Below are 26,256 nucleotides of genomic sequence, written 5' to 3'. Positions count from 1 at the left end.
TCTACACCCATGCGACATGACAGCATCCTCCCTCTATTTTTCTTTTTTTATGTAGCAAATCCAGCAAAGCCCCAAGCTCATGTGCTGTCCTTTTTGCAAGTGATTTTATTTTAAAACTGGAACTCGAGTTCTCCATTTGTTTAACAAGTCCTTTTTTTTTTTTTTAAATAAAATTAATTTATTCTACAGAACAGTAAACTCTTCCAGACTTTTCCCTATTTACAAATTAACATTTTTGCTTGCAGATCATTGCTTCCCCCTCCTTTTCCTATCCCGTGATGCAGAAGGTGAAATATCAGCCAACACCTGAAGGTCTGTAAGGCAGAGCTCCCACCACAACCACCTGGCCCCTTGGGACCTCTGTGAAGAACAAGAGTGACAGTGTCTGTTGCAGCTGAAGGTCCCCCCGCATTCACCGCGTGAAGGAAGCAGGTCCATCTTAAACCCAGCACCCAAAAGCATGTGGCCTCTCCCAGCTGCGGGAGCTGGGTTTTAGCTGTGCTGAGGAAGGAGAAATACCCCTGCCTGAGCAAACTGCTCCTGCTGCTGTCTGAAGGGCCACGTATTTGGGGAGATTCCTGCATTTGCTGCAGGAATGAGATCCACCAGCCCTTCTCTCATGTACTCATGGGCCAGAAAGGCAGCTTTCACAGAGCAGGAGGCGGCAAGAAGCCTTGGAGACACCTCCCCTGCCCTCTTGAAGTGGGAGAGACACGTGACTCCAGGGCTGGGGACAGGCTTTGCTAGCTCAGGAAAGAAGGCACCTTAAAAAAATAAATTTGTACCCAACCCAAAACTCCAGGCAAATTCAAGGGGTTTTGAGATAGCTTGTGGCTTGGCTCATACCTCTCTTTGCACTAGGTGGTAACATCTAGCTGGGCGCGGTGGGGTCTGCCCTACCTGGAGACCTATCCAGACACTTCAAAGTCACCTCATTAAGGTCCTACTAGACTGTCACCCAGGCCTGGCAGTCACACGAAGGGCCAGGAGTCCTGGTGATGGGGAAGAAAAGCTGGGTGAGGCAAACCAAGAGGGACATGCGAGCACTTTGTCTGCAAGCAAAGCTGCCCTCTCGGGGGGCCTCCCACCCCACGTGCGGCACACAGTCCCCGTAAGCAGCCTGGCCTGTAAAACCAGCCGAAGGGCTTTGGTGACCTGCTGGAAAAGCATTGACAACATCATGCATACCTGGCCACAGCGGGTTGCTGCTCTACACTCTCTTCCAGGGCTCATCTCTACCGGGGGACCTCCTTTTTCTGCTATAGATGCACGTGGCTGCACATGCATCTATCAGAAAGCCACCAAGCAGCGGGGACCGCTGCAGCGCCCGGTCCTTCCCGGCAGCAGGGCTGCTACAGCCGTCGCTGGCAGGGTTTTACATTTGCTGGGGAGGGACTTCAGCCATCGGCGAGGGCAATTCCGCCCGTCGCTGCAGTCAGCCTGGCCTGGCCCCTCTACGGCAGCTGGCTGTTCACCCACCTGGCAGCAGCCCCATTCCTTCTGCTCTTTCTGGGCATTTCTATTTCTCACAGGGAAAAAAATATCCGTCAATAGTACCCACTGAAGATGTTTAGTGTTTCCATTCCTGGGAGCCCAGCCAAGCACCTGCAGGGCAAGGCTGCCCCTCACCTCTGGACACAGCCCCTGGCCTCTCTCTGACTCCCCCTGAGACATCCTGAATAACTAACTGATGCAAAGCGGGGGTGTTGTCATCTTTTTCAAGGTTTGCCTTGAGCAATGGAAAATATTGCCTGGCTGCGGCAGAGAGAAGGCAGAAGGCTGAGCCGATGCCCATGCAGAGAGCTTAGGTTTTGAAAAAGCAAGGAAGGGAGGATGAAAGGGGTTATCCAGAGACTGTCTGTAGGTACAGCAAGGAGAGAAAGGACAAAGGAACAGAAATGGCAGGACAGCAGGAAAAAACCCTTCCTTGAATGCGATTCATTAAGCTTTGGGAAAAAAACTTTCTAGGAAGTGCGCTCCCCAGAGGGAGCCTGAAAGCCAGCCTAGATAAACCCTCAGGCCTCTGCAGCAGTGTCCTCTTGGGTGCACGGATCCGTGTGTGTGAGAAAAGCCCCTGTGTGAGGATCTGCTATTTCTGTGGCCATCCCGAAATGCCCGGGCCCCTCAGCGGCTGGTTTGCGGCACCACGGTGCCAGAAGGGCTGTTGGCCACGCTGGGCTCTCGCTTCAGAGGGGACGTGCTGAGGTGCTTTGGCTGGAGGATGGAGCCTGTCACAGCTTCGGGCTGCCATCCCACGATGGGCGTCCCCAGGGAGGAGATGCAGGGAGCGCGGCTTGGCCCCGGGAGAGCTCTTGGTCCAGAGGGAAAGAGAAGAGGCCGCAAGCTCCAAAATGGCACTGATGCTTTCAGCCCCCCCAAACCCCCAGCACTGCCCCAACCTCGGGGCTGGCACTGGGTCCAACTGGGACATTGCCTGCCACTGGCACGGCTCCTGGAAGTGGCAGGGAGCAAAAAGGACATCCCGGCTGGGTTGCTGGTGGCGGCAGGAGGAGGTGGAGAGGCTGGTGCAGCGGTGAGGGGTGCCCTGCATCCCCCCACCATCCAGCCCCTGGGCACGGGGGGGCTCAGTAGAAGGAATATTGGTTTTCCACTGCCCGGGTCCGGCTCCGGGCACCGTCAGCCTCGTGGTAGTCCTCGGCACTGGCGGCGGGGGGCTCCGGCCGGCGCTCCGTGCTGTCGCTGCGGCTGCGGGGGACCAGGGCACCCTCCAGGCGGTGGTAGGGTGCAGGGACGGTGGCAGCGGGGGCCACAGCCACCCCCTCGGCGGGCGGCGGGGCCGGCAGGCTGGTGGGTGCTGTGCTGCAGAAGTAGTGCGGAGGCGGCAGGTCGACACGGCAGCCTGGTGGCTGCGACACGGGGGCTGGCGGGGGGCCGGTGTCTGCAAGGGAGACAGGAGCTTGACCCCTCCAACACTGCCTGGGGGCTTGGCCTCGCCGTCTCCCTCACTGGCACCTTCCCATGCCCACTCTGCCTTGTTTGCCCTCTCCATCCTTGACCCTGTCCTTCCCCAAACCACCTTGCCCACCTTCTCCCAGCACAGCGGGACGCTCCAAGCCCCACAGACCCCTTCGTTCCACCCCCGAGCCGGGGGACTGACACCCACAGCCGGGGACACACGGGTCACCCTGGCACAGCCCCGCTGCCGCGTGGCCCTCCCTGCCCACCTTCAATGGGATAACGCCCACCCTGGTGCCTCCCCAGAGCCACGCACGCCGTCGCTGACGCAGCTTTAGGGAGAGGGGTCGGCGGGGGGAATCCCAGGGATCAATCCCTTTCAGGTCCACGCAAGATCCCAGCCCAAGCACTAATCCAACCCTCCACGTGCAGCCGCGGCCCTGCCTGGCCCTGGCACCTACCGGGCAGCGGGCTCTGGGCCACGACGTAGCTGCGGAGGGTGATGTCGGCCGCGCCGCCCGACTCGAGCGGGATGGGGTGCGTGTGGAAGTGGCGCAGCATGTCGAAGATGGTCTGGAACCAGAGGTGCTGCACGTGGCACTGCCCGCTCTCGTTCAGCGACAGGCGGAGGTGCTGCAAGGGCAGGGGGGCCAGCGGGTGAGCCGGGGGTTGCAAGGGTGAGATTCACCCTTGCCATCAGCAGAAGGAGCCACCTCCCTCAGCCAAGGGAGGCTTGCTCCTAACATAGGACTGTTATTTTTTTCCCTGCCTAGCTGGGACCGTCTCCTGCTGCAGGGTGTTTCCTGCGAAACCCCACTCGCTGGCAGCCCCAGGAGAAGTTTATCTCCTCCTGGTGACAAACATTGTACAGAAGCAGCAGTTTATCTCCTCCTGGTGACAAGCACTGTACAGAAGGGTGGCTGGGTGCAGCTGAGGGCAGGGGGGTTGCAGCTCCAATCCTGGTGGCGCAGCCAGCCTAGGGAAGCCCACAGCCTGCCTGAACTACTTCATGTGGGATGGGTGACGAGGCCAGGCAGTTATATCTCAATCCCTCACAGCATTTGCCCTCTAGTAGAAAAGGGACCCAGCAGAAAACTACATGTGGGTTGCTTTTTTTTAGTGCATCCGTGTACTTCAGGACATGGAGTGGACAAGAAAAGGGCAGGGAACGATGTGCCAGGCTATGCTGGGCTCTCGTGGTGTATTTAACCTTATGCCCACGTGGCAGGCACCGATCAAGCTGGGAGAGGGCTGAAGGGGCTGCGCAGTGTGCAGATGGCTCTTGGGGTCCCAAGGGATGAGCTGCCATGTTTGGGGTCACCACATGGCACCCGCTTGCTGGCAGAGCCCCAGCAGGGTGGGAAGGAGCTCAGGGTGCTGGGCAGGGCTGGCACTAATATTCGGGGAGAAGCGGAGGACACCCACCTTTGCTTTCCCCTGGAAGTTGAAGGTCAGCACGTACTCCCCTGGCCGCGTTTCGCTCTGCCGGATGACGAACAAGCCGTGGCTCCGGGCACCCCCGAAGAGCACCAGCTGAGCCGCCTTGATCCGCGAGAGAGTCCCGTGGAACCAGGGGAAGTCGGAGAGGTTGATCTCTGCCTCCGCCTCGCTATCCTCCCCTGGCCGCAGGGACAGCAGGATTTTTAGGGAGCACCCAGACATCACCCTGTCCCACCCTTTCCTCCTCTCCCTCCATGCACCCCAAAGAGTGAGGCGCTGGGGCCGCATCCTGCATCCCGGTACCTGCGAGATGCCCACCAGCGGCAGGGGAGGACTCCAGCGTCTGCAGGAAGCTCTCCAGTGGGACGTGGGTGAGGAGCTCCCCCAGGGAGTCCCTGCCCCTGCTGTGGGGCACGGGGACGGTGGAGGCCACGGTGGTGTTGTGAGTGCTGGGCAGGGCACATCTGTCCGGTGGCCTGGGCACATCTGGAAGGGAGTTTGCAGAGGGATAAACTCATGGCTCAGCATCGCCCACCATTGCTGGACAAGGCTGGGGGCTGTCCTGCTCTGACGGCAACCGCGTTGGGGCACCCCTGGCTCTTGGAGACGTCTCAGGGCTAGGTTACATCTCTGGCCACAGCTTGGGGGACTCCCTTTCAGCCTGTGCTGGGTTTCCTTCCCCTGGTGCGGCCGAGATGTGAGGCAGAGATGTGTCTTGGTTGGGCATAGACATGAGGTGGGGCTGTGCAGGCGGAGGGTGCTTGTTGGGGCCCAGAGACCCCAGTGCCTGCAGGCAGCGACTTGATTTTCTGCACAAACCAGGATGTACAGTGGCAATATCGATGTCTTCAGCAGGGGTGGGCCACCTCCCCAGGGCAAGGGACAAGCGTGAGGAAGAGGAAGGCGATGGATAGAGGGAGATCCGTCCCCACAGCACCTGCTTCAGGCTCCCTCGCTTTATCGCTGGCAGGATCTGTCCCCCTCCAAACCAGAGCTGGCCCCCAGAGGTGCCCACCCTCCCTGGCGGGTGTTTTTCCCAGACGTAAGTCCTTACCATCAGCCAGGAACTCGCAGCTGCAGGAGGACACCCTGCCCGGCAGACAGGCTCCCTGCCCGCAGGACGCCAGCTCGATGTCGTCCCCGCTGTCCCTGGGGGGAGAGCACAGAGCAGACGGTCACACGCCGGCTGCCGTGCTGCAGGGACAGGGATGGGGGGCTCCCCCGCTCACAGGCATGCGACGGGGACTCGACCGACTGAAATTCCGGCGGTGATCTGGGAGCGCATCCCAGTGCTCCTGGCTTCCTCCCGGAGGGGCTGCCAGGGGCAGACGCACCCGCAGCACTGAGAGGCAGAGCGGCTGGCAGAACGGCATGGCTTTTTTGGGGTGAGAAACCAGCGTGGGAGGGATTAAACACTTGGAAGCCCTCACTACGTGGGTCATGCCTGTCAGTCCTAGCTGCAGTATTTTGCTGCAACCTTGTCGGTTTGGATGGAAATCCGTTACCTTGACTTTCAGCACTTTGCTTTGCAAGTCATCTGCACACACACACGCACACTCCCATCACACCCACTTTCATCCACGGGTGCTTTCCCTTTCACCCTCCACGAAGGGAATTATCACCCCACAGGAATTACATCCCTAAAAGACACCAAAAAAAAACAAGCTGGGAAGCCCAGAGTGAGCAGGAACAGAGCAAGGGGGGGTGCAGCAGTGCAGCCCCCACTGAAAGCAGCCCAGCTGCCCAACCCCTGCCCATGCACTCTAGCACCCTTCTTGCACAAGCCCCCCCCAACTTGCTCCACGGCTTATTTTGACCCTGGCTGCCAGCAAGAGCCCAGCACTGCCAGAGCTGCCCCCAGCACTCGTCTACTCTTGCTTAACGGCGGCCACGTGGGCACAGGCAGTGAGGAAGCGGCTGCATTAGAGGTAACGGTTCACGGGGGAGCTGCTGAATTATTTAGTGGCCAGTAAGTGAATCAGCCATTGGGAGTCATTCAGCTGCAGCCAGTTAAAAACGAGAAGGGAGGAAGGAAACCAAAACCAACAGCGCTTTGCAGAAAAGCCGTCGACGGGCGCTCACACGGCGGCTCCAGCGCACGGCCCTTGGCAAAAGCATCAGGAGCTGATTGAGAATTCGCTCTTGGCACCGAGCGTGTGTGTCGGTGTATTAAACAGCTCATTATTATTTGCTCTGGAGTTCATTATTATTTGCTTTTACAGTCACGTCCGGAGGCCAAAGCGGGACTGTGCTGGGTGCTAAGCAAACATAAAAGGCTGGGAGGCTGCCGGCAGCAGAGCGAGGGGCTGGCGCAGGGCTGCCGGCAGCTTCTGCTGCGGCTTGAGGCGAGCACGGCCACAGCACTTGGCTCCAGCTGGAAAACCAGCACCGAAACAGGCAGTGGGAAAAAAAACGGCTGTTTCCCAGCCTCGCCTCCGTCAGCAGCCCAGCCCCGGCATCACTTCTTGAATTATACGTTTTAAAAAACAGCAAAAAGAGCTGAAGGAGCACAGATCCGGAGTGCATTAGTGCGTCCTTCCAGTGAGATACAGCCTCCACTGTGACTGACCCTGCTCTGCCCAAACTGCATCTCTCCAGCAGAAGGGGGCAAAGGCAGCTGGAGCCTCTCCAAGCCCTTGTTCCAGCTCTGCAAGCTTAGACACCTTGTTTCATCAAAACTGTGCCAGGAAGGGCAGTGCCAGGGTTTCCCCGGAGCCCAAGAAGCGCCTGGGCTGATCCTGCCTGAGCCAGCTGCAGGGCAGCAGCGCCGGGCACACGAACCTCCCCGCAGCATAACCCAAGGCATGGGCAGGTGAAAAAGCAGGTGAGAAGTTTTGGCAGAGTTGTTGTGACTCCAGTGACAGCATTAATACCACAGTGATAGAAACATAAATCCATTTAGCCATCAGAATCTTATATGTAGCATGGATGCTGGACTGGAAGAAAGCATAGAAAATAGCTCAGATATAGTATAAAAGCTTCAGAGGGTGGGTGTTAGAAGCTTCCTGTGTTGAGGGCTGCGTTCATATGTCACCTGCCTCTGCCTCGCAATATGGAGCAGGAAAGGGTGAGCAAGCAGCCCGTGTTCTGCGAGGCTGCACCTCTGACACACACAGGCTGCTAACTTTGCCTCCAGACTTCTGCTGGCGTGAGTCAGGGACTTTCTGTAATAACCCGAGGAGCAGAAATTGCATCAGGGGTAACAACCCGTGCTCGGTGGCGAGGGCAGCGCAGCGGTGGTGAGCCCGGCCCCCGCACAGCACCTTCCTCCGGCGAGCCTTACCCGGGGTCGATGCAGTCCTGGATATCTGCCACCCAGGAGTGCTTCTGCAGGGAGTCGATGGTCTCCAGGATGTACTCGGCCCCGTTCTCCACCTGCAAGCAATGCAGGACAGCGTCAGGCTGCGCCGGGGTCCTGCCACCCACCCCAGGGCAAAGCACACCCCATAACCCAGCTGGACCCCCCCGTTCCCCTGCTGCTGTTACATAGTGCCTCGGTTGAACAGGGGAGGATAAGTGCCCTGCCTAATCCTAGCAAAGGGATGCTGGGGGGTGACCCGCAGAGATGCTTTGCTGTGTCCAAGGGTGATCCCTCACCAAAGCCGGGGCTCAGAGGAAAAACCCCATCCCACCATTATCAGCAAATGCATTGCAAGGTTTTTACAGCCTCCGTGGCAAAACCACATCTGGCCGGAAGCATCAGGGGTTTATGGGACCACACACCAGCACAAATAGCATCCCCCGCTTCTGGGGTGGCCTCCATGTCCCCCAAAAACTAACTCTGCACAAGTAGAGCAGAAGCCATGCTGCTCTCTGCCCCCAAATCCTGCCAGACCCCTAAACTCAGGAGTTTAAAATCTCTCTTCTGTTACGTTTTCTGCCTGCTGGTCCATGAGGCTTCTGATTTCTGACTCCAGTAGGATGGGAGAGAAACCCATTTCAACAAGGCAAAACAAAGACAACAACAACAAAAAAAAAAAAGCAGGATGCAAAAGGGGCTCCAAAATTGCAGGCCCAAAAGAGCTGGGCTGTTCTGGGGCCAGGGAGGACCCAGAAGCCCCACGTCAGCAACAGAGCAGCGGGTCTCGGAAGCCACGCGACACGATCCTGCGTGCCTCTGGCAGGTTTCCCCGCATCCCTCACAGACCCATCACGTATCACGCTCCCGAGCTGGTGAAGCAGCCCTGACTCCGGGAGGGTATCGCATTGCCTGCTGAGACAACCTCCTAAGCAAATTAAATTAATCACAAACAACTGAATCACTGTCCTGAAAATAAGCAGGGCATGCAGGGAGCGGTGCCCAGCGCAGGGACTGAGGCCGAGCAGCAGCCTGCTCCCCTGCTGCAGCCCGGGGCTGCGCACGGATCCTGCCCTGAGCAGAGGTGGAGGGGAGCAGCAAAGATCCCCCCCCACCCCATTTTTATTTAACCAGAGCAAAGGAGCCTCTCTGGCTTTCCGTAGGCAATGCATGAGGCTGGTGTGGGAGATGGGGCTGCTCTCTCACACAGAGCATGACAGCAGGCAAAGCACGTGCAGGCCTTGGGTATTTTGCAAGTGCCTGCTTGTGCAATGGAAAAAAATGCATGTACTTGGTGTCTGACGGGCGGCGGGGACATGCTGCCTGCTAATTTTTAGGCAATTTGGCAGAAACTGTTCCAGCGTGGCCTCCCCAAACAAGGCAAGGGCTTTTCCACCCATCATAACCTGCCAAAGTGCAGGATGCTGCGTGTGAAGGTTGAGGTTGGGCTCCACACCAAGCCCGTACACGGGAAGGCTAGGGGGAAACCACAGCACCCAGCTCCCTTTCTTACCCCTCTAATCTGTACCCCAGCATCAAGGGGTGCTTCACCCCCCTCTGCGAGTCCAGCCAGCAAAGAGGGAATGCAAAAGAGCAGCATGAAGATGTCCCAGCAAGAAGGGCCAGAGCAGAAAATAAGCTACAAATAATAATCAATGTCGGGAATAGGGAAAAAGCATCTTGTTCCGACAGCCATGAGAAGAGGGCAAAGGCTGGTTGGAGCGGTGGGAGGGGGGCAGCAGGAGATGGGGAGTGAACAGATGGGCTCAATGCTGCCTGCGCTGTCTCAGCTCACTCAAAGGATCGATTGCAATTAATTAACCCCGCGGCAGGGTAAGCGCCCTGGTCAGACTGGGGCAGGAGCGTACCTGGTAAATCAGGCATGTTCAGACGGGCAGGGTTGGGAGCATTCCCCAGGGTAATTAAAGAAACGGCTGGAACAGTTACAGAGCTGTTAGTGGAGCACGACTGGCTCCAGAAGATGGGAAGAGGGCAAGCGCAGAGCCCTCCTCCAGCAGCCAGAGCAACCAGCCCTCCACAGGCACCCAGGAAGCCCCCCAGAGCTGCATCCCCCCAACAGGGATCTGCCACGACCAAATCCTGTTGAACGCATCGGCTCGTGCCTGTGACAACCCCAGTGACAGGGAGAAGCCGCATCCTTGATGCTGGTCACGCTTCGGACACTGATGTGACACTCCAGCAAGCAAGGTAGCAAGACATGATTGAGATGAAACTTGTAAGGGAATCTAGAAAATACCATCAGAAGTAGCTGATGAGCCGTATTCCACGAGCAGTTATTGACAGTTAATGAATTATCAATGACTAACAATCAAAGCTGAGGGATATGCTCAGAGCTCCTTCACATCAAGGACTCTCTCCGTGTGTGCTGCTCTTCAGTAATGATGAGGACAAAAGCAAAGCGAGGATGCCTAATCAATTCACGGAGGACACCGTGTTGCAAGTGTGGTGGAGGATGAGGCGAGAACTCAAATGAACTGAGAAATGCTTGCTGGAAGAAAATGCCCAAGATCAAGGACAGGGGCGAGCTCTGAGCTCACACTGATTGTCTGGGCTGGGGAACCACAACTCCAAAGCCATTCTGCAAAAAGCATCGAGGGGTTACACCAGCCCACAACCTGCGTATGAGTCAACATCATCACTGGTACGAAGAAAGCAACTGGATCAACTTGGGCTGGATAAAGAGGAACAATAAAGGAGAAGTAATCCTTCCCATCCGCTCCTGGCCACAGCAGCACGTACACTTTGGAGCATTTTCTCTCCAGAGCCCATGACAAAGCAAGGATGACCTTGGGCTGGTCAGTCTGGAGAGGAGAAGATGCACGAGATTGGTCTTTGAGGCACAAAAGACAACAGCTGAATTAGCCTCTGTGTCCATGGTGGACACTGACCGCAGCAGAGCTTGAGGCTGAACAGCAAGAAGCCCTTGGGGCAGGGAGGATGCCCTGGAGGAGGCTGCCAGGAGAAGGTGTGGGACCTTTACAAGAGTTTGCTGGTTTTCCAGGCAGGCGACCAGGCGCAGGGGCTTTCATGAAGCCAGGCTCAAATTTTTCCCTCCTCTGCTTTCATAGTTTTCTAAGCAGTTTCATTCAGCCAGAAAGCCTGGTCTTTCTGCTCTGCCTTTTCCACATGCTTTTAGGGAGAAGTATCAGGGAGAGGTGTTTTTTCAGAAGAGGTAGGGCACAGAAATCCTCAAAATGCTGGTGTTCCCCTACATACACGTGCCACCTCCCAGCCAGGCACGTCCAACAGCTCTGATGGAGAGCACAAATCCACTAGCAGGAGGCACAGCCTCATTAACTGGAGAGAAACTCCATCCCCAGCAACGTGTCCAACGTCATGGTGGCACATCGCACCCTGAGCTGGGACCCTGCAAAATTCAGCCATGATCTACTGTCACAGGCTGCTGCTCAATTCATTGTACGATATGGAAAACTCTTTCTGGAGAGAGAAAGACTTTCCCTCTCTGCTCGTGCCCCCGGACTGGGGTGGTTGATCCCCAGGGCCTTGGTGGCCCCGCACAGCCATTCCCATCGTCCCGTATCAATGAAATGTCTACCACATGCCACCCATCTGGGGCAGCCACCCCAAAGAGCATTTCCCCTTGCAGGTTGTCTCTGGGCACTAATTTAACCCATCTCCTGGTGACACAGGCAAAACCCCACGGTGAAAGCCAGACAAACAGCTCAATCCCAGAATACCCAGGCATCGGGTGGAGGTTGCGTCATTTTGAGGCGGGGAGCACAACCCGGGGAGGGGAGGCAGGGACCCCATGGGGAATGTTACCACCGTTGGCATCTCAGCTCCAAAAACCAAGGCAACGATCCCCTTGGGAACTGAGCATCCCTGCAGTGGGGGCTGGATGCAGACGCAGAGGGGGTCCCCGTTGGGCTACGCACCGCTGCTGCCCTGCTCTCACCTTTAGGACAAAGGTGTTGTCTTTGTCAGGCATTTCCAAGGGCATGGTGGTGCGGACCTCGATGATGGCCGACAGCGGGATGCTCACCTTGGGTTTGGAAGCCTGGGAAAAGAAAAACAACAACAACAAAAAAAATAATTAAAAGAAATCGATAAATAATAAAATAAAGTCACTCAATTGAATCAAACTCTCCCAGGGGACGATGCAGTGGGGCTCTCAGAGAGGCAAGATCACAGCTCAGCCTGCACGGCTATTGCAGGGAGGGGGGAAAAAGCATTGATTTCCCTCATGTGCTTGATAACTCCAAGCTCTTTTAATTAAACCAAGAGGAGGCCCAGTGGAAGATAGGGAGGTTAGTGCATTTAACTGCCAAACCTCTTCCTTGCTCCAGCGCAGGCTGATATGCCAGCTCTGCCAAGACCACTTATTTATCTGCTTTTTAAACCCTCTCCCAATGGAGATATGCCTCAAGAGAATTGTGCTATCTGATGGGGGACGGTTCCTATGCAGAAAGGAGCCCAGGAAGACGCTCTGTTTACCCAGCACAGGAGCAGCATTTCAACCAAGAAGCTACGATGCAGCAGCCTTAGCCATGCGGGGAATTTTAATTACATTAAAATAAAGAAAAATGAATTTCCCCTGGGGCCCCTGGCACTTGCCGGAGCCTCAATATGGGGCAGGACCCAGTGCCTCCCACTCAAAGTCTCTGCTGAGCAACAAATTCTCCAGATATTTGTTTTAATTATAACAAATCCCCCCAAAGGAGCCCGTGGAGCCGGTCCCAGCCAGGGCTCTGGGATTCGGAGCATTGTGGCTCAGGGAAGCGGAGATGTGATTTAGTCACCAAAACCTGCACCTGGTGCCTTGGGTGAGATGAAGTCAGCGATGAGTTACAGGTTACCAACAATGGGTTCAGTTCCCATTTTTTTTTCTTGGGGGGGGGGCGGGGCGGGGGGAGGGTGGGCATGCAAAAATCCAAGACAGAATAAGAACTGCTTTTTCCCCTCCAGGACATTTTGTTTCTGCCAGACCTGGGGCCCCAGAGCTGCCCTGACGTGCTGTCTTGACTGTGCGGGGCTCAGCCCTGCCCTGGGGAATTTTTCCATCTCTGTTTGCATGGGAGAAGGTCAGAAAGAAGGAGGAAGCTGCTTCGAAAGGAAAGAAAAATAAGGTGTTAATTCACCAGTGAGCCAGAGAAGGGTCTTCTCCAGCAGAGAGATTTAAAGACACGACCATAGTTTTAATAGGGCCTACACAAAAGCAAAGCTGCGGGCTGCTGAAGCAAAAAGCCATTTTCTTCCAGATGTGCCAGAGTGGTGCCACTTTTACAGCTGAATCATTTGCCAGATGGAAAGCAAGATGGGATGAAGGGAGAAAGATGTAAACCAAAGCAGGGTGTGATTATAACAGAAGAGCAGACAATGTTCATAAAAGTTGCCATAAAATAATTTCAAAATTGATTTTTAGAGGCAAATCAAGATACACTAAAAAAAAAAAAAAAATCCTTCTATGAGCACTCTCTTAAATGTTTTAAGAGCAGCAGTTGTTCCATTTTAACCTGATTTTATTGCCCCTTTGGTGCAGCTGACGTGCCAGCGCTGCTCCATGCAGCCCACACCCCCCGGGTTCACCGGCTCCTCCGTGCACCGTGCCACGGCAGTTTCCTCCCGGCTGGGTCTCGGGCGGTCCCTGGGCTGAGGAAGCCAACTACCAGCAATGCACACCATCCATACTGGTGCTGAGCTGCTCTCTAGAGAGTCGCACTTGACTTTAAACTTGTGTATTTTATCAGGAAAGATGTGACGGTTAGGCGAGAGGCACGGACTAACACCAGTAGTGCCAAGGTTCACTGTGGCCTCAGAAAAAATAGAAAACGCTGTTGAAAAATATGAACTATCCTGCTGTCCCCATGTATAATGTACAGATCCATCCCTCTACCAAGCCAAGGGTCACCGGGGGGTCAGAGCACAGAGACCCACGGAGCGGCAGCCCCCGGCGCGTGCCCGGCATGGGGGCTCGCGCTGGCCCAGCTTTGCTACCAGGGACTGAAACAAAAGCGGGAAAAGTCCTGGAGAAGATGAAGAAAATGAGATTTTTCCTCCCTAGGTATTTAAATAACCTGAAATTTCATTACCAGCACATACAGCTAGTAAAGCCCCAGGGGACAGCTTATTATTTGCCCTGTGCTCTTCAGAGCGGAGAGTGCACAGCGCGGACGAGGCACAATCACGGCGCTCGCACAGGCGAGGGTTTGGCAGCACGAGGCACCCCTTCGCTCAGCCCAGGAGTGAAGGCAGTCTGAAGGGCTCATAATCCACATTTCTTGAGCAAACGGCTCCACGAGTCAGCCTTTCCCCCAGGAAACCAGGGACGAGGTTTCCCTGCATCGCGTGCGGGGGGGATGCGGGCGAGAAGGGGAGGGAGGCTGAGCCAAGGACACGCTGCAGTGAAAAACAGCTTCTGATTTTGAAGCTTTCACTGAAATTACACAATAAGAAAAGATGCAGGCAAGGAAAAGTGATACTGTGGGTACTTCATTGTTCCTCTGCCAAGGAGGGGAAGTAGCTGGGGGTGTCTGGGAGGAGAGCTGCTAAACCCATCCACGGTAGTGGTGCTCCAGTCCCGGAGGGCAACACCGGCGTCTTCTATCCCTAGCATCAAAAAGCTGCATTGGAGGTGGCCTTTCAGATGCAAAATTATTCCAGATGAGTTATTATTTGTAAAAGGAAAAAAAACCTGCTTTCAGAAAATGGACTAGTGACACTCTAAGATCTGGCCAGACAGCGATCTGAGCCATACTGCTGCTGTGTGAGCCACGGGTCTGACACATCTCTGCAACATGGTGGAAGATTAAAAAACCCCTCTGGATAGCCTGGAAACTCCGCAACTTGAAGGGGCAGTGAGCTTTTCCACCAAGACTGATGATATTTGGGGGCCAAAGGATCCGGCAGAGGCTTCAGCATCCCTCCCAAGGGCTGTGGGGGAGGAGGGGACTATGCCCCCGTGAACAGCAGCAATTGGAGCTTCGAAGGTTGGATGGGTTTCAACCACGCTGTCCCCTCTGTTCGCATCTCAGCCACTCAGCACCGAACCACGCTCTGGACCAGAGCTGATTTCATCCCAGCTCAGCAACAGAAACAAGAAAAACGTCAAGCAAAGCCCAACTGCTGCTCGAATTGCTCAGAAAAACAACGGTGGAGAAAGAAAAGCCAGGACTTACCTTTGGAGGGACATAAAACTCGAGAAGGAACCTCTCTCCTTCCACCTTCACCGCTTTCCGGAGCAGGAGGCGGCACTTCTGCCACTGTGAGCTCCCCACACAGTTCGTGTCGTCGGCCACCATGTAGCGCAGCGTCCCCTCCCTCTGGATGTCCACCAGCTCCACTTTGGAGGAGGGCACCTTGGACAGGCGCAGCTTGTGAGTCCATTTCTCCCGTGGGTCGCCGGGCTCCTTGCCCCCGGCCGGCCACGGCTCCCTCTCAGCTCTCCGGCCGCCCGAGGCAGCCTCAGCGCCCGGCTCTGGAGAGGACTTGCGGTGCCACATCTCCTTCATACCATCCACCACACACAAACTCATGTTCCTCAAGGAGAAGCCTTTCTTGAACTTGGGCTTGGTGGCAGCATGGATGGAGACGTCCTCCGAGCTGCGGGACTGGCCGTAGGAGGAGACCTTGCGTGCCTGCGCCTGCTGCGCCGGGCTCAGGTACCGCCCGGCACCCAACGGGGTGTCCATGCTGTCCAGGGACTCGGTGGATGTCTCCTCTTTCCTTGGGGTGACCTCACGCCCGTAGGGGACGTGGCAGTTCTGCAGCCCCACGAAGGGCACGATGTTATACTTGGTGGGGGAGTCGGACACGAACACCCGGCTGACCTCCAGGCTGAAGATGTCCAAGAAGTTGGTGGCGAAATGGTGGGAGAAGGAGGTCTCTGCCCCGGGGGTGTCGTAGTGGGGGTTCTCCTTCAGGAACTGGCAGAACTTCTGGGCGAAGTCGACGGCGGCCGCCTGGGCGTGCAGCTCGCAGAACTCCCTCCAGTCGGGGAGCGGGGAGGAGGGCTCCTGGCACAGGGCATCACCGTTCATGGCTGCCCCATTCCACCTGCCGGCGGGCTGCGGGGGCAAGGGGACAGCGTGAGTGTGGGCACGGACACGGGCAACCCACCCTGCGTGGCCGTGCCCCCCACAAACAGGGGTCTCCTCCCACCATGATGTAGGAGCAGGTTTTTGCAGCCCCGGTGCAAAGGGAAACGCCACGGGAAAGTGTTTTTGTGCCGCTCCCCCTCCACCTCATGTGCCGGAAAAAATCTTGGCCCCAGCAGCAGCCATAAATTGTACTTATTTTACGATTATGACCATGCAAAAGCATTATTGATTTCTCATAAAACTGCTAAGGAGTCCCCGACTGGAGGAACCCAGGGGGGATTCGCCATCAGGATTTCTCTCGCCTTCGTGTTCTGCCTGGGCACAGGGGCAGCCCTCCCACAGGGTGAGCGAGCACCGGGCACCCCAGCAGCACCCACATGGGCGCATGGGGCAGCACCCTCCTCTCCACACCTAGCAGCTGGTCCCTTTTCTTCTCCATCCGTATTTCTGCCCTGATCTTTTGCCACACCAATTTTGTTATTTTATTTTTGAAAAGACATGGTTCTTGCTGCTTTGGTTGGCAGAGGTGAGCCCAACATGCTCTGCCAGAGCCGCTCATTCCCAAGCTTTATAGCCCAGACCCTCCTTGGCTGGGTAACATCTCCCCTGGGGTGGGTGCTGCTCTCATGTCCCCCCAGCAATGGCTGAGACCTCCCTGTCCAGTCATGTCTCCATCAGACCGAGCCAGGTGGGAGCTCAGCCCCTGCCCCTCACTGAGCATCAGGCACCATGGCATAATGGATAACCTCAGGACAGGTCCTCAGCAGGGGCCAACGAATAGGTAGGGTGCAGGGGGGAAAAAAACAAAAAACAAATAAAACAGAAGCCAGACCCAGGAACCCACCAGAAATTGAAGGGAGCTGAACACCAGACCCACACGCCCATGGGAGAAGCACCCCTTTGCCCAACCTCCACACTGGTCCCTCTCCCAGTGGCCGTGGGACTCGCAGGGGCACATGTGCATCCCTGGCTTTGTGCTCACACTGCCCTTCCCAAGCACGTACTTGGCTTTGGGTGGCTTGAACCACCTCCCCGGGGGACCGCAGCAGCGACCGCATCTCAAAAGTCACCTCCCAGTGCCGAGACTGCTTGTGCCTGCTGGTGAGCCTTGCCCAGTAAGCAACTGGGGCACTGCTCAGCCCATGGCCCCAAACACACAGGATGTGTGGCCAGACACCCCTCCTTTCCATCGAGGGCAGCGGTTTGGTTAATCCACCTCAGCTGAAATACAGACCCGGGGGTGTCTGTGGCTGCCGTGCTCCAGGGCCCTGCCTTCTGCAAGGCCTCCTCCCCAGCCAGGGACCACGCCTGGGGAGCCAGACTTCTGGAAGGACAGGATGGTTCCCCCAGATTTTGCTGCTCTCCATTCACAGAGCAGCTCTTTTGGCGGCGAGGGATTCCTCCTGCTAATAAATCATGCGCAGCAACCCGCCAGCAGCTTACATGGCCAATAATTAATTACCACTTGGATGAACTGCACAAGCCACGGGATCAAGGTGGGCACTGGGGACTGGGCCAACTTGCTCCTTGTCCCCCAGACCCCAACCCTGTCGGTAACCAGACCCCAGGAGGGACCGAGCCCCGAAGGCTGCGATCCAGAGCGGCAGCAGAGGCCAGGAGCTGGTTGCCGTTTCCCCAGCACATCCCTATGGAAACGGGACACTGCCTGACCTGCCAGCATGAAACATCTGAGCTCTCTGGGAGCACCTCTGTCCCTGGAAGTGGCTTTCAAACCCCCTCCAAACGGGGAGAAACACACAGGCAACAAAAGCGCTCGATGGAAAGAAAACCCCCCCAGGTTGCTTGACAGTCAGAACCAGGGGAGCTTGGCTTCTCTGCTCTCCTGTAAGGACCATGCAGCTTTTCCTTCAGCAGCATCTCTGCCCCCCACGAGGCATCTTCCCGCCTGTGAGACAGGGATGGTGCTCAGTTCCCCGGCTGTGCCAGGGTGGCAGCGAGGACAGGACACACACACACACGTGGCCATCGGGGACGCGCACTGGCCCAGCATGTCCCACAGCACCGTCACCGGTCCTCGGCAGAGCTCTGGCCCCTCCAGAAATCCCCAGCGAGGCTCTCCCCAGCATCACAGGGCTTCCCCTGAGACCTGAGCTGTCCTGCTCACAGGGATCCATGCCAGCTGGGAAAAACCCTATCCCTGCAATTTAGAAGCAATGTCTGAATTTCCTCAAGAGACAGTAGGAAAGCAACAAAAAATGCAAAGCTGTTTGTTACCTGCCCAGCAAATGCAATTCTTAGTTATCCATCCATCACCAAGCAGAGAATTTAGTCTCTGCTTGCTGCAGCGGTTACTGCCCTTCGGATTTAAAATTCAAAGCCCTGGCTCCCCAGCACCATGCAGGGAGCTGCCCTGGAACCAAGCCACAGGCCAAGACTATTTGGGCTTGGGGAGGAAAAGGGAAATAATTCCCTGACAATCCAAGCAGGCGTGGTGAGAGCAAAGGAGGGGGAAAGGGTGCAAAGGGAAAAGAGCAGAAATGGGCTTGGGGGAGGAAGAGAAAGCCCCACAATGATGGGTTTAATTTGCATATGCCAGAAGGGAACAGCTCAGCTTTGCCCTGGGTGTTGAACCCTGGGGCTTTGTTGGTGTTGTGTCCCCACCAACATGGGCTGGGGGAGAATGCTCCTCCCCATCCATCTCTCCAGGAAGGACCAGTGTTACCCAGTGGGGCCTGTCTGCCTGAAACCGAGGGGTGGCAAGCCAAGATGCAACAGACTCGGAAAGATAAGGAGAAAAAAAAAAAAAAAAAAAGAAGAAGAAAAAAATAAAAGGCATTTCAAATAGATAAAGCCCCAAACAAAAAGCCTCGCCACTCAGGCACCACAGCCAGGCTTAGGCTCGGAGACACGCATGCAGAGGCATCACAGCATCTTCCTTTCATCTGCACGGGGATGACAGACTTTAAAAGACCAATTTAGAAAAATGAAGCCTAGAGGAGAGACATCTGGCAGGTCTGAGGAGGGAGCAGGGGGGGGATTACTAACTGTGCTGTGCCTCCAGCCATCCCTGCCCAGAACAGATCCGTGAGCCCCTGGCCGGGACCCCATGGTGGAGACTGGGAGCAGGGGGAGTGGCTGGGGGCAGCCCCCCTGGACCACAGAGCCATTGTTGCCCCAGCACATACACATTCACCTGATTTCTGCAGGAAGCAGGCTCCCAATTATCTGTGTAGATTTACCTTTAATCTCGGTGCCTCTACTCCCCTCCATATCAACAGCACTGCCCCACTTCTTGAAATAACTTATCATGCCACAGACAGCATCCCCGGGCAGAGCGGTGGAAGCAAAGACAAAAATAAGCTCAAGATGAAAATAAGCAGCAAATCTGCGATTGCTTTTTGGAAAGCAAGGGCCATCCGCTCCCAGCCCAGCTTTGCAAGGGTTGCAGAGTGCTCCTGGGCACCTTTGGAAGGAGCCAGATTCCTTTGGAGGTGCTATCTGCCGACTCCAGAGCTGGCTCAGGGGCCACAGCCTCAAGTCCCTGGCCTGGGTTACACGAGAGCACAGACACGGGAATATGTAAAATGAGGAGGTTTGTTGTCAAAGGGGAGCCACAGAATGACAACCAAGACATCAGGCTGGTGATGGGCTCCTAACCCACCTGCACGAGTCCCCAGACACCTCTTAGGGCAGACCCGTGTCCTGCTCCGGCTGTCACTTGGGAAAGCAAGCTAAGGTTTTAAAAAGGAAGGAAAAAATAAAGGTTTTCTGGGGATTGGCTGAGTGGAAACCCAGGTTGCCATCACAGGCAAAAGCCAGCTGCTGGCAGCGATGTTACGACAATCTCTCCTGATAAGCTGTGCTGATGCATCCCCTGCACCAGGGATGCGTGTTGCCACACACAAGTAGAAAGATCTGAAAGTCGAAGTAAGCTACTGACCTCAAGAAGAAATGAAATTTAAACTGTCAGCATAAGACCACGAAAAAAAAAAAAAAAGTCTCTGGTGAAGCAGGAGTCAGGGAGCTATGACAAAGCCACTAGGATTTGCTGAACCAGAGGCGTGGGGAGGAACCAACATCTAATGAGGTGTTAATAACCCGAACACGCAATCCTGGTCATGGGATAGCCAGAACAGCCAGCCCAGCACTCTCGCTCCAAGGGCTTTATTTAAGGAAACAACCCTAATAAAGAGATGCTTCCCTTCTGCCCAGCGCAGCGCAGCCAGGCTGGGCCAAAGCGATCTTGAAATTCAACAGAAAAAAATACTGTCTGATGGAAGTCGTGAGAGGCAAACCTGTATCCCTCCATCTCTGCCCGCACCAGAGAGCTCCCGGGGCCAAACCGGGGAAAGCAGGGAGGAGCCTGCACGGAAGGGTCTGCAGCAAAGCCCCGGCTCACGGGGCAGGAGGTCCCCAGCTCGGTCCCAGCTGCTCTGGTCCAGCAAGCTGCTCGGTTTCCAGCAAGATCGATGCCACTCAAAGCCCTGGCTGGCAATCCCACGGGAACGGCGTGAGGAAACCCAGGCACCTGCTCCCCCAGAAAAGCGCCTGACCTCAGCGTGCTGGGCCAGGGGAGATCCCTAAGTCACGAGCAGGTCCGAAAGCAAGGAGACACCTCCCCAGCCCCCCGGCAGCGAGGCGACGCTCCTGGCAGGCAGGCAGCCCCTCTGGCAGCTCCCAAGGGAGCCTGGTGCCTGCCTGCACGGCCCCCAGGCACTGCCTGCCCCCGGGCAGACGGGAAAATAGCTAAAACAGGGATGGGGACCGACCTTGGGGACAGTGGGGCAGAGCAAGCAGCACGCGGGGCTCAGAGCTGATGGCAGAAAGGAGGCAAGTGCATCATCTTTGCTCTTACTGTGCAAGCCCAAAGGGATGGGGGACACCTCAGCCACAGAGCTGATGTGCCCCCCGTCCACAGCAGACACCTGAAGGATGCAAAAACCAAGCAATGTCCTTCCTTTGCCACCTTGAGGGGCTGGGAAGGGTCCCAGTCCTTAAGACTCATCGGAGCTTTAACCACACACATAGGCTAAGCTGAGGAAGAGAAAGCCATGGGGCAAAAAAGCAAAAGTTACCTGCCCTTGCGTGTTACACGTCCCTCCAGGCCCACTCACCGTCCCCACCACAGCCCCAGGGTGGGAGAAGTTGATTGCTCTCTGCACTCCTCATTGCTCCATGGACTATTTATACCCTATAGATCTTAGGCCGGCTGTCTGAATCAGATAGAAATGGAAACAATCTTTGTTCCTTTCATTTACTGTCCATCTCACTAAAATATTAATTGAACTGAACAGCATTTTGGCCTCCAATTGAATGGTCAGACTACCTTCCTTGAACCAATCCCCCATTAAATGCATGCTCTGACTCCCTGCCCAGACATACTACAGGGTCCTCCTGTCACACGCAGCCCAGAAAACATTTGTGTGAAGTGAAAACGCATCTTGGGTCTTTTTCTGCTGCCTGGTGAGGGATTCCTCCAGCCGCAGTGTTAGCTGGAGCAGCTCTCAAAACAGATGCCCCCAAAGCACCCAGCAGCGTGGGATGGCTGTTTTCCATGGCAGGGTTTCCGGACACAGACGCTGAAGGGAGACCTCTTCAAAAGACAAAACAGGCAATAAATGACTTGTTTTCCCCCCGCTTTTGCACATGTAATGGTCTCTGCACAGCTCTGCATGGAATCCTCCAGTTCCGCGTCCTGTTGCCAACCCTGCAGGAACCAACGCTCCTGCAAATAAACCAGGTTTTGGGGGCCACGGCCCGCCTGCAGCTCTGGCCCTGCCCCGTGCTGGGGGACCCGCTCCCGCCCGGCACCCCTGGGTGCTGGAGGGGGGACACAGACACTTTTCTTTCCCACATGCAGCCAGTCTGCCAAAACCAGCCAGGCCCGTGACAATCCCTCAGCAAAAACTGAGATTTTCTCCATTTCCCACTATTCTGACCGACTTCATATCACAGGGTTGTTTCTCTCCCGCCCCTTCAAAATCCCCCCCCAGTGTACATTTTATCTCCCGTGCTGACAGCTGCTGGAAAATAAAGACAAGTTAATAGACAAGATCCACTGGATCTTAGATAATCTCTTCCCCGAGTAATTCCATCCAGCTTGCAGGAAGCCGTGCTGCCAGCCCACGCGCGGAGCTGGAGCATCACCCAAGCCACTCAGCATGCCGCTGATGCGGGTACACCAGCGTGGGACCCGAGGGGTCCCTGCCTCACCCACGGGGAGGGGCTCCCCGGGTTGCAGCAATGGGATGTTGTGCAAAGCATCACTTACAGCTAGGCATCCTGAACACAGCCTGCTGTGTCTGGAAACAAAGCAAAGACACCCCCTCAGTGCCCCGAAAGAAGATCTGGCTACTTCTTAAAAAAATAAAAATAGAGCTTTTGGCAAAGGAGGTCAGAGGCTGTTGTCTCTTCCCCCTCGCTCGAGTGCCACCTCACCTGCCTGTCTCCGGCCAGGGAGCTTCCTGCAGAACAGTAACCAGTCCAAAGTCTATTTTTAACCACCACAATAGCAGAGCCTCCCAAGAGGAGCGGCCGAAGCCCTGTCCCCAACCAAGCAATCTCACGTTTCCCTCGCTAAGCCTAGATTTCCTTCCGCCCCTCAGCCCACAACAAAACCCTCCTTCTCCTCTTGGCTTCCCACCCTTGTAAAACTATTTGCACATCCACCTCCAGGCTGGCCTGCCGCTGGTGCCACACGGCAGTGGGGTGCACGGTGTCATGCACATGCGTTATATATTAACTACTGACCTGGTACCTCGGGACAGACCCTTCCCGGGCTCAGACAAGCCAAATAATGGCGATTTATCTGCTCACTCACCAACCCTGGATGTACCTGAAACATGGGGGATTTATGAAAAAGCCCCACAACATAAAGCCAACTGCAGTTCCCCAAACAAGTGCAAACTCGTTTAAAGAGATTACTCTTTCCCTGTAGATCATCAGCGCCTTTAAGAGGTTCCTTGGGTGTTTTTGGGGACTGAGCTGCGTGGGTCAGTGGTGCAGGGTGCCCAGCAAAGTGCATCCTGACGTGGTATGGCACAGCCATTGCCATGTGCCTCTGTCCCAGCTCACCGCTGGGGATCCCCCCTTCGTTAGGGCAGACAACCCCCTAAAATTACTTTTCAATTATGCCACATAATAAACATGGGATAAAGTTACATAGGTCTGTACAAAATTTTCTTATGTTTTTTTACTTTGCAGATCTAATTCCCCATACACATCGCTGTCTCATACCCGCCTGCAAACAGCATTAAACTGCTGCCTAATGGTATCTGAGCTTGGGAAATTCAATTGTACCCAGTGCCTTGCCCAGGACTGCTACAATCGCTGCTAATTGCTTAAGTGGTGTATTAAGCAAAACACCTCATAAAAATTCCAGTGGGCTTTGAAGCCCCCCCCCCCCAACCAGATGATGCCAAAACACCCTGTTATGGCTGCCATCCCTGGCTGGAGATTCAACCTCAAATATGTGTTTTCCCTTCGCTGTGCAGGGGAGCTCCCAGGCAGGCAGTGCGTCGTGCCCAGCGTGGCAGCCACGGCCGTGCAGGAGGGACTTACAGGTGGTATCCGACTTCACCACCGCCCTCCTTCCCGGTGTCCTGGCCAGGTATCTTGCCTGCCAAACGCTGCCAGGACCCGGTGTAGCAGGGCATGAACCTCCTCCAGTCTTCCCGACGGGACCCCGGAGGGGATGCACACCAGGTCCCCATCCCAGTCCTCCCTCCGAAGCACAGCGGGCATTGATGGATGCAGAGCTCCAGGCGAGTCTCACCCCACGCCCAGACCCTTCACCCAGCAAGCAGATTCTCCAAGCCCTTCTGGTTTTCACTTTAACAAAAACCAGGTCTGGGATGCAGTTTTCCCTTTAGGAATAACCTCTCCCCCTCTCTGCTGTGATGGAGCCCGCTGTGATGCAAACCTGTAATTCCAGGGAGTCAGGGTGCACACCGGGCACTCCCCGCAGTGGCAGGTCCCCAGTTTCCCTCCGCCAGCCTCTGCTCACACGAGGAAGCAGAGCACCGAGCCAAGCACAAGTCTCCAAACCCTGATCTCACCACCTCACTGGCATCCACGGGCAGGGAAACGGGCTGAGGGCAAGCAAGGGCACCAACGGGCCAGCGTGCGGGGAGGGGAGCGCTGCCAGGAGCCGCTCTGCTGGCCTTTGGGCTGGAGAAGAGCAGGGAAGGCCCTGGGGCATCCCAGACCAGCAGATGTGCAACCATCCTGGGGCTTCTCTGCCTGCCCCGGGAAGAGGAGGAGGAAGGGCATTAACCAGCAACGTCCTCATCTTGAAGAGATGGGTCATTTACCTCCAAGGAGGAAGGACAAGAGGAGGTTGGACAAGAGGACCCTGCCATGAGGGTGCACGAAGTGTGCTCACACCAGTCCAGGAGAAGGAGGGACAGACAAGAGGACATCAAGGGTAGCAGCGGGAAGAGGTAGCCCTACAGTCAAGCAACAACGGCACCCCTGAGCCAACCAAGGGGCTTGCACTCAAGGAAGGCAGCAATTTGAACCCAAAAGTCTTGCTCGGAGCAGGACAGGAGAGGCTCCATCCTGCACCCCTCAGGACTTGTCCCACGTGTTGGCACAGGGGGAATGGATGAGTGTCTGGTGTTGTGCCACCGGCAGGCAAACCCGCACCCTCCTCAAATGCACGTCAACAGGCTGGAGCATCTCTCCAAGAATTATGCAACTTTTTTTAGAATTAAGTTATTCAACAGACAGCCTGGGCTGCACTGCAGCGTTACAGCAACGGAGAAGCACTGTGAAGCAACAGAGGAATACAAGAGGGGAGGTCCAAGAGTGCTCATGATCCCATCTAAGCACATCTTCTGGCAGCACACCACCACCTGCCTGTGCAAAGGCGATGGCTGAGGGCCCCGGGGTAGGAGGGCTGAGCATTTCAGAGGAGCCTGGATGGTTTAGGAGCACGACCCCCATTTAGCACAGCCCCAGATGTCCAGCATTGCAACCATGGTCCTTCATCACTCCTCTCCCAACAAACCAAACCAAAAATCCCCATGGAGGGGAGGTCTGAGTAATCCACTCAACAAAACAGTGGCAGGGCCTCCCTGGGATTTTGGGCAGGGTGCTGGGGGGACAGAGCGTTTTTACCTCCTCTCCCGTTCCAGATCACAGGGTCCCCGAGGTGCCAGCAGTGCAGTTCTTCCAGGCCAAGCACATAACTTCAAATGATGAATTTCCACACTAGAACGAGGGACCAGACCAACTCAGAGGGGCCTGGAAGACAAAGTTTGACACCGTCAAGCCCTGGCACGAATGCAATCACCCCCACGCTCGTCGCACCCCTGAGCTGCATTTCTGTTGTACTTCAGCCCCAGCCGCCGCTTCAGCAGAAACTAGAAATAAGCAGAAGGGCCAAGGAGAAAGTCCCTCTGCTTTTCAAAGGCCTCCATGTGATGCAACCCAGCCCCACCAGCGCTGGAGGAAGTTCAGGAGCTGCCGTTGCCCCACGGGTGTCCGCGGAGCCCCCCCCCCCAGGGAATGGGAGGCACCGGCTGCCCAGGCGGGACTGGTGCTGCTCTGCCCTTGGCAGGACCCGGCGGGCGGGAGGAGGAATCCCGTGCAAACCACCCAAAGGACCCTGCAACCCACATGCAAAGCCCAAGCAGACAATAACGCTCGATTACAAAAAAAAAAAAAAAAAAAAAAAAAAAAAAAAATATGCAAGCAGCATCCACGCGGGGTGTTGCGCGCTGTCGGTGCCCCCCGCCGGAGCATCCCCCGGCCCCGGCCCAGCGAGTTTCACCCCCCCACCCCGGCTCGGTCCCTGCCCCGGGGCGGCCCCAGCGCCGCCCGCTGCCCCCCCCCCCCCCGGTTTCCCCCCGCCGGGGCTCGGGGCCGGCCGCAGGACCGGCGATGCTCACCGGGGGCGGGGGGGGGGGGGGGGGGGGGGGGCGGTGGAAAAGAAGCCAGCCCTGGGAGGCGGGGAGGGGGGGATCCCCCGGCTCGGCGAGAGGAGGGGGCGACCCTCCCCGTGGCGGCGGGTGGGGGGGATGCGGCGGGAGGGGGGATGGGGTGGGGGGGGGTGGGGGAGAGCTCGTCTCTCCCGCTGCAAACGGGTACCCACCCCCGAGCCGGGAGGGGTCCGCTCCTAAACGGAGGCGGAATAACCGTAAAAACAAGGGACCTCCCCCCCGCCCCCGCCCGCCATCCGGTACCGGAGGGATGCGCTCACCCGGCCCGGCGCTCGGGGCTCCCGGCGCGGCTCCCGGCGGGCCAGCACTGCCCGGCCGCCCCCCGCCCCGCCCGGCAGCACCGCCTCCCGCCCCTCCCACCGCCCCGCCGCTTTAAAGGGCCCCGCCCGCGCTCGCCGCGGGGTCCCGCTCCCCCCACCCCCCCCTCCACCCCCCCCTCAGCCCAAACCGAGCCGGGGAGGGGGGGGCGCAACGCGCCCGGCCGGGGCTCCCCGGGGGCGAGGCGGAGTGGGGGGGGGGGGGGGGGGGGGGGGGCGGCACCCCGCGTGTGGGGTCACCCATCCCCGCCGGCGCTGGGGTGGCGTGTCTGGGAGGGCACCCTAAATCCTCAGAGGGCACC

The 26,256-nt window shown here is 56.6% G+C and overlaps 1 protein-coding gene across 4 annotated transcripts; it reads right to left on the bottom strand.

The window, feature by feature from the left end:
- Positions 1–82: 82 nt before the first annotated feature.
- On the bottom strand, positions 83–25,961 carry SH2B2 (SH2B adaptor protein 2). 4 transcript variants are annotated; one of them, XR_006165216.1, is made up of 11 exons: positions 25,898–25,961; positions 24,814–24,939; positions 14,812–15,699; positions 11,592–11,693; positions 7,640–7,731; positions 5,411–5,505; positions 4,660–4,842; positions 4,342–4,535; positions 3,378–3,549; positions 901–2,899; positions 83–360 (listed from the first exon to the last, which is right to left on the bottom strand). XR_006165216.1 is itself a non-coding variant. In XM_042791502.1 (10 exons), exons 3-10 carry the CDS (start codon positions 15,670–15,672, stop codon positions 2,586–2,588), a joined length of 2,013 nt encoding a protein of 670 aa, XP_042647436.1. In that variant the 5' UTR covers positions 15,673–15,699; positions 24,814–24,939; positions 25,898–25,961; the 3' UTR covers positions 83–2,585. The 4 variants fall into 4 exon arrangements, 3 of the variants coding, with proteins under 3 accessions (XP_042647436.1, XP_042647438.1, XP_042647437.1); XM_042791502.1 differs by having other exon boundaries at positions 83–2,899; XM_042791504.1 differs by having other exon boundaries at positions 83–2,899; positions 4,675–4,842.
- Positions 25,962–26,256: the final 295 nt, after the last annotated feature.

This window comes from Tyto alba, unplaced genomic scaffold (genome assembly GCF_018691265.1).
Source record: "Tyto alba isolate M040663 unplaced genomic scaffold, T.alba_DEE_v4.0 Super-Scaffold_19, whole genome shotgun sequence".
NCBI classification, from domain to species: Eukaryota; Metazoa; Chordata; class Aves; order Strigiformes; family Tytonidae; genus Tyto; species Tyto alba.
This window is presented reverse-complemented; position numbering and strand designations above follow the sequence as displayed.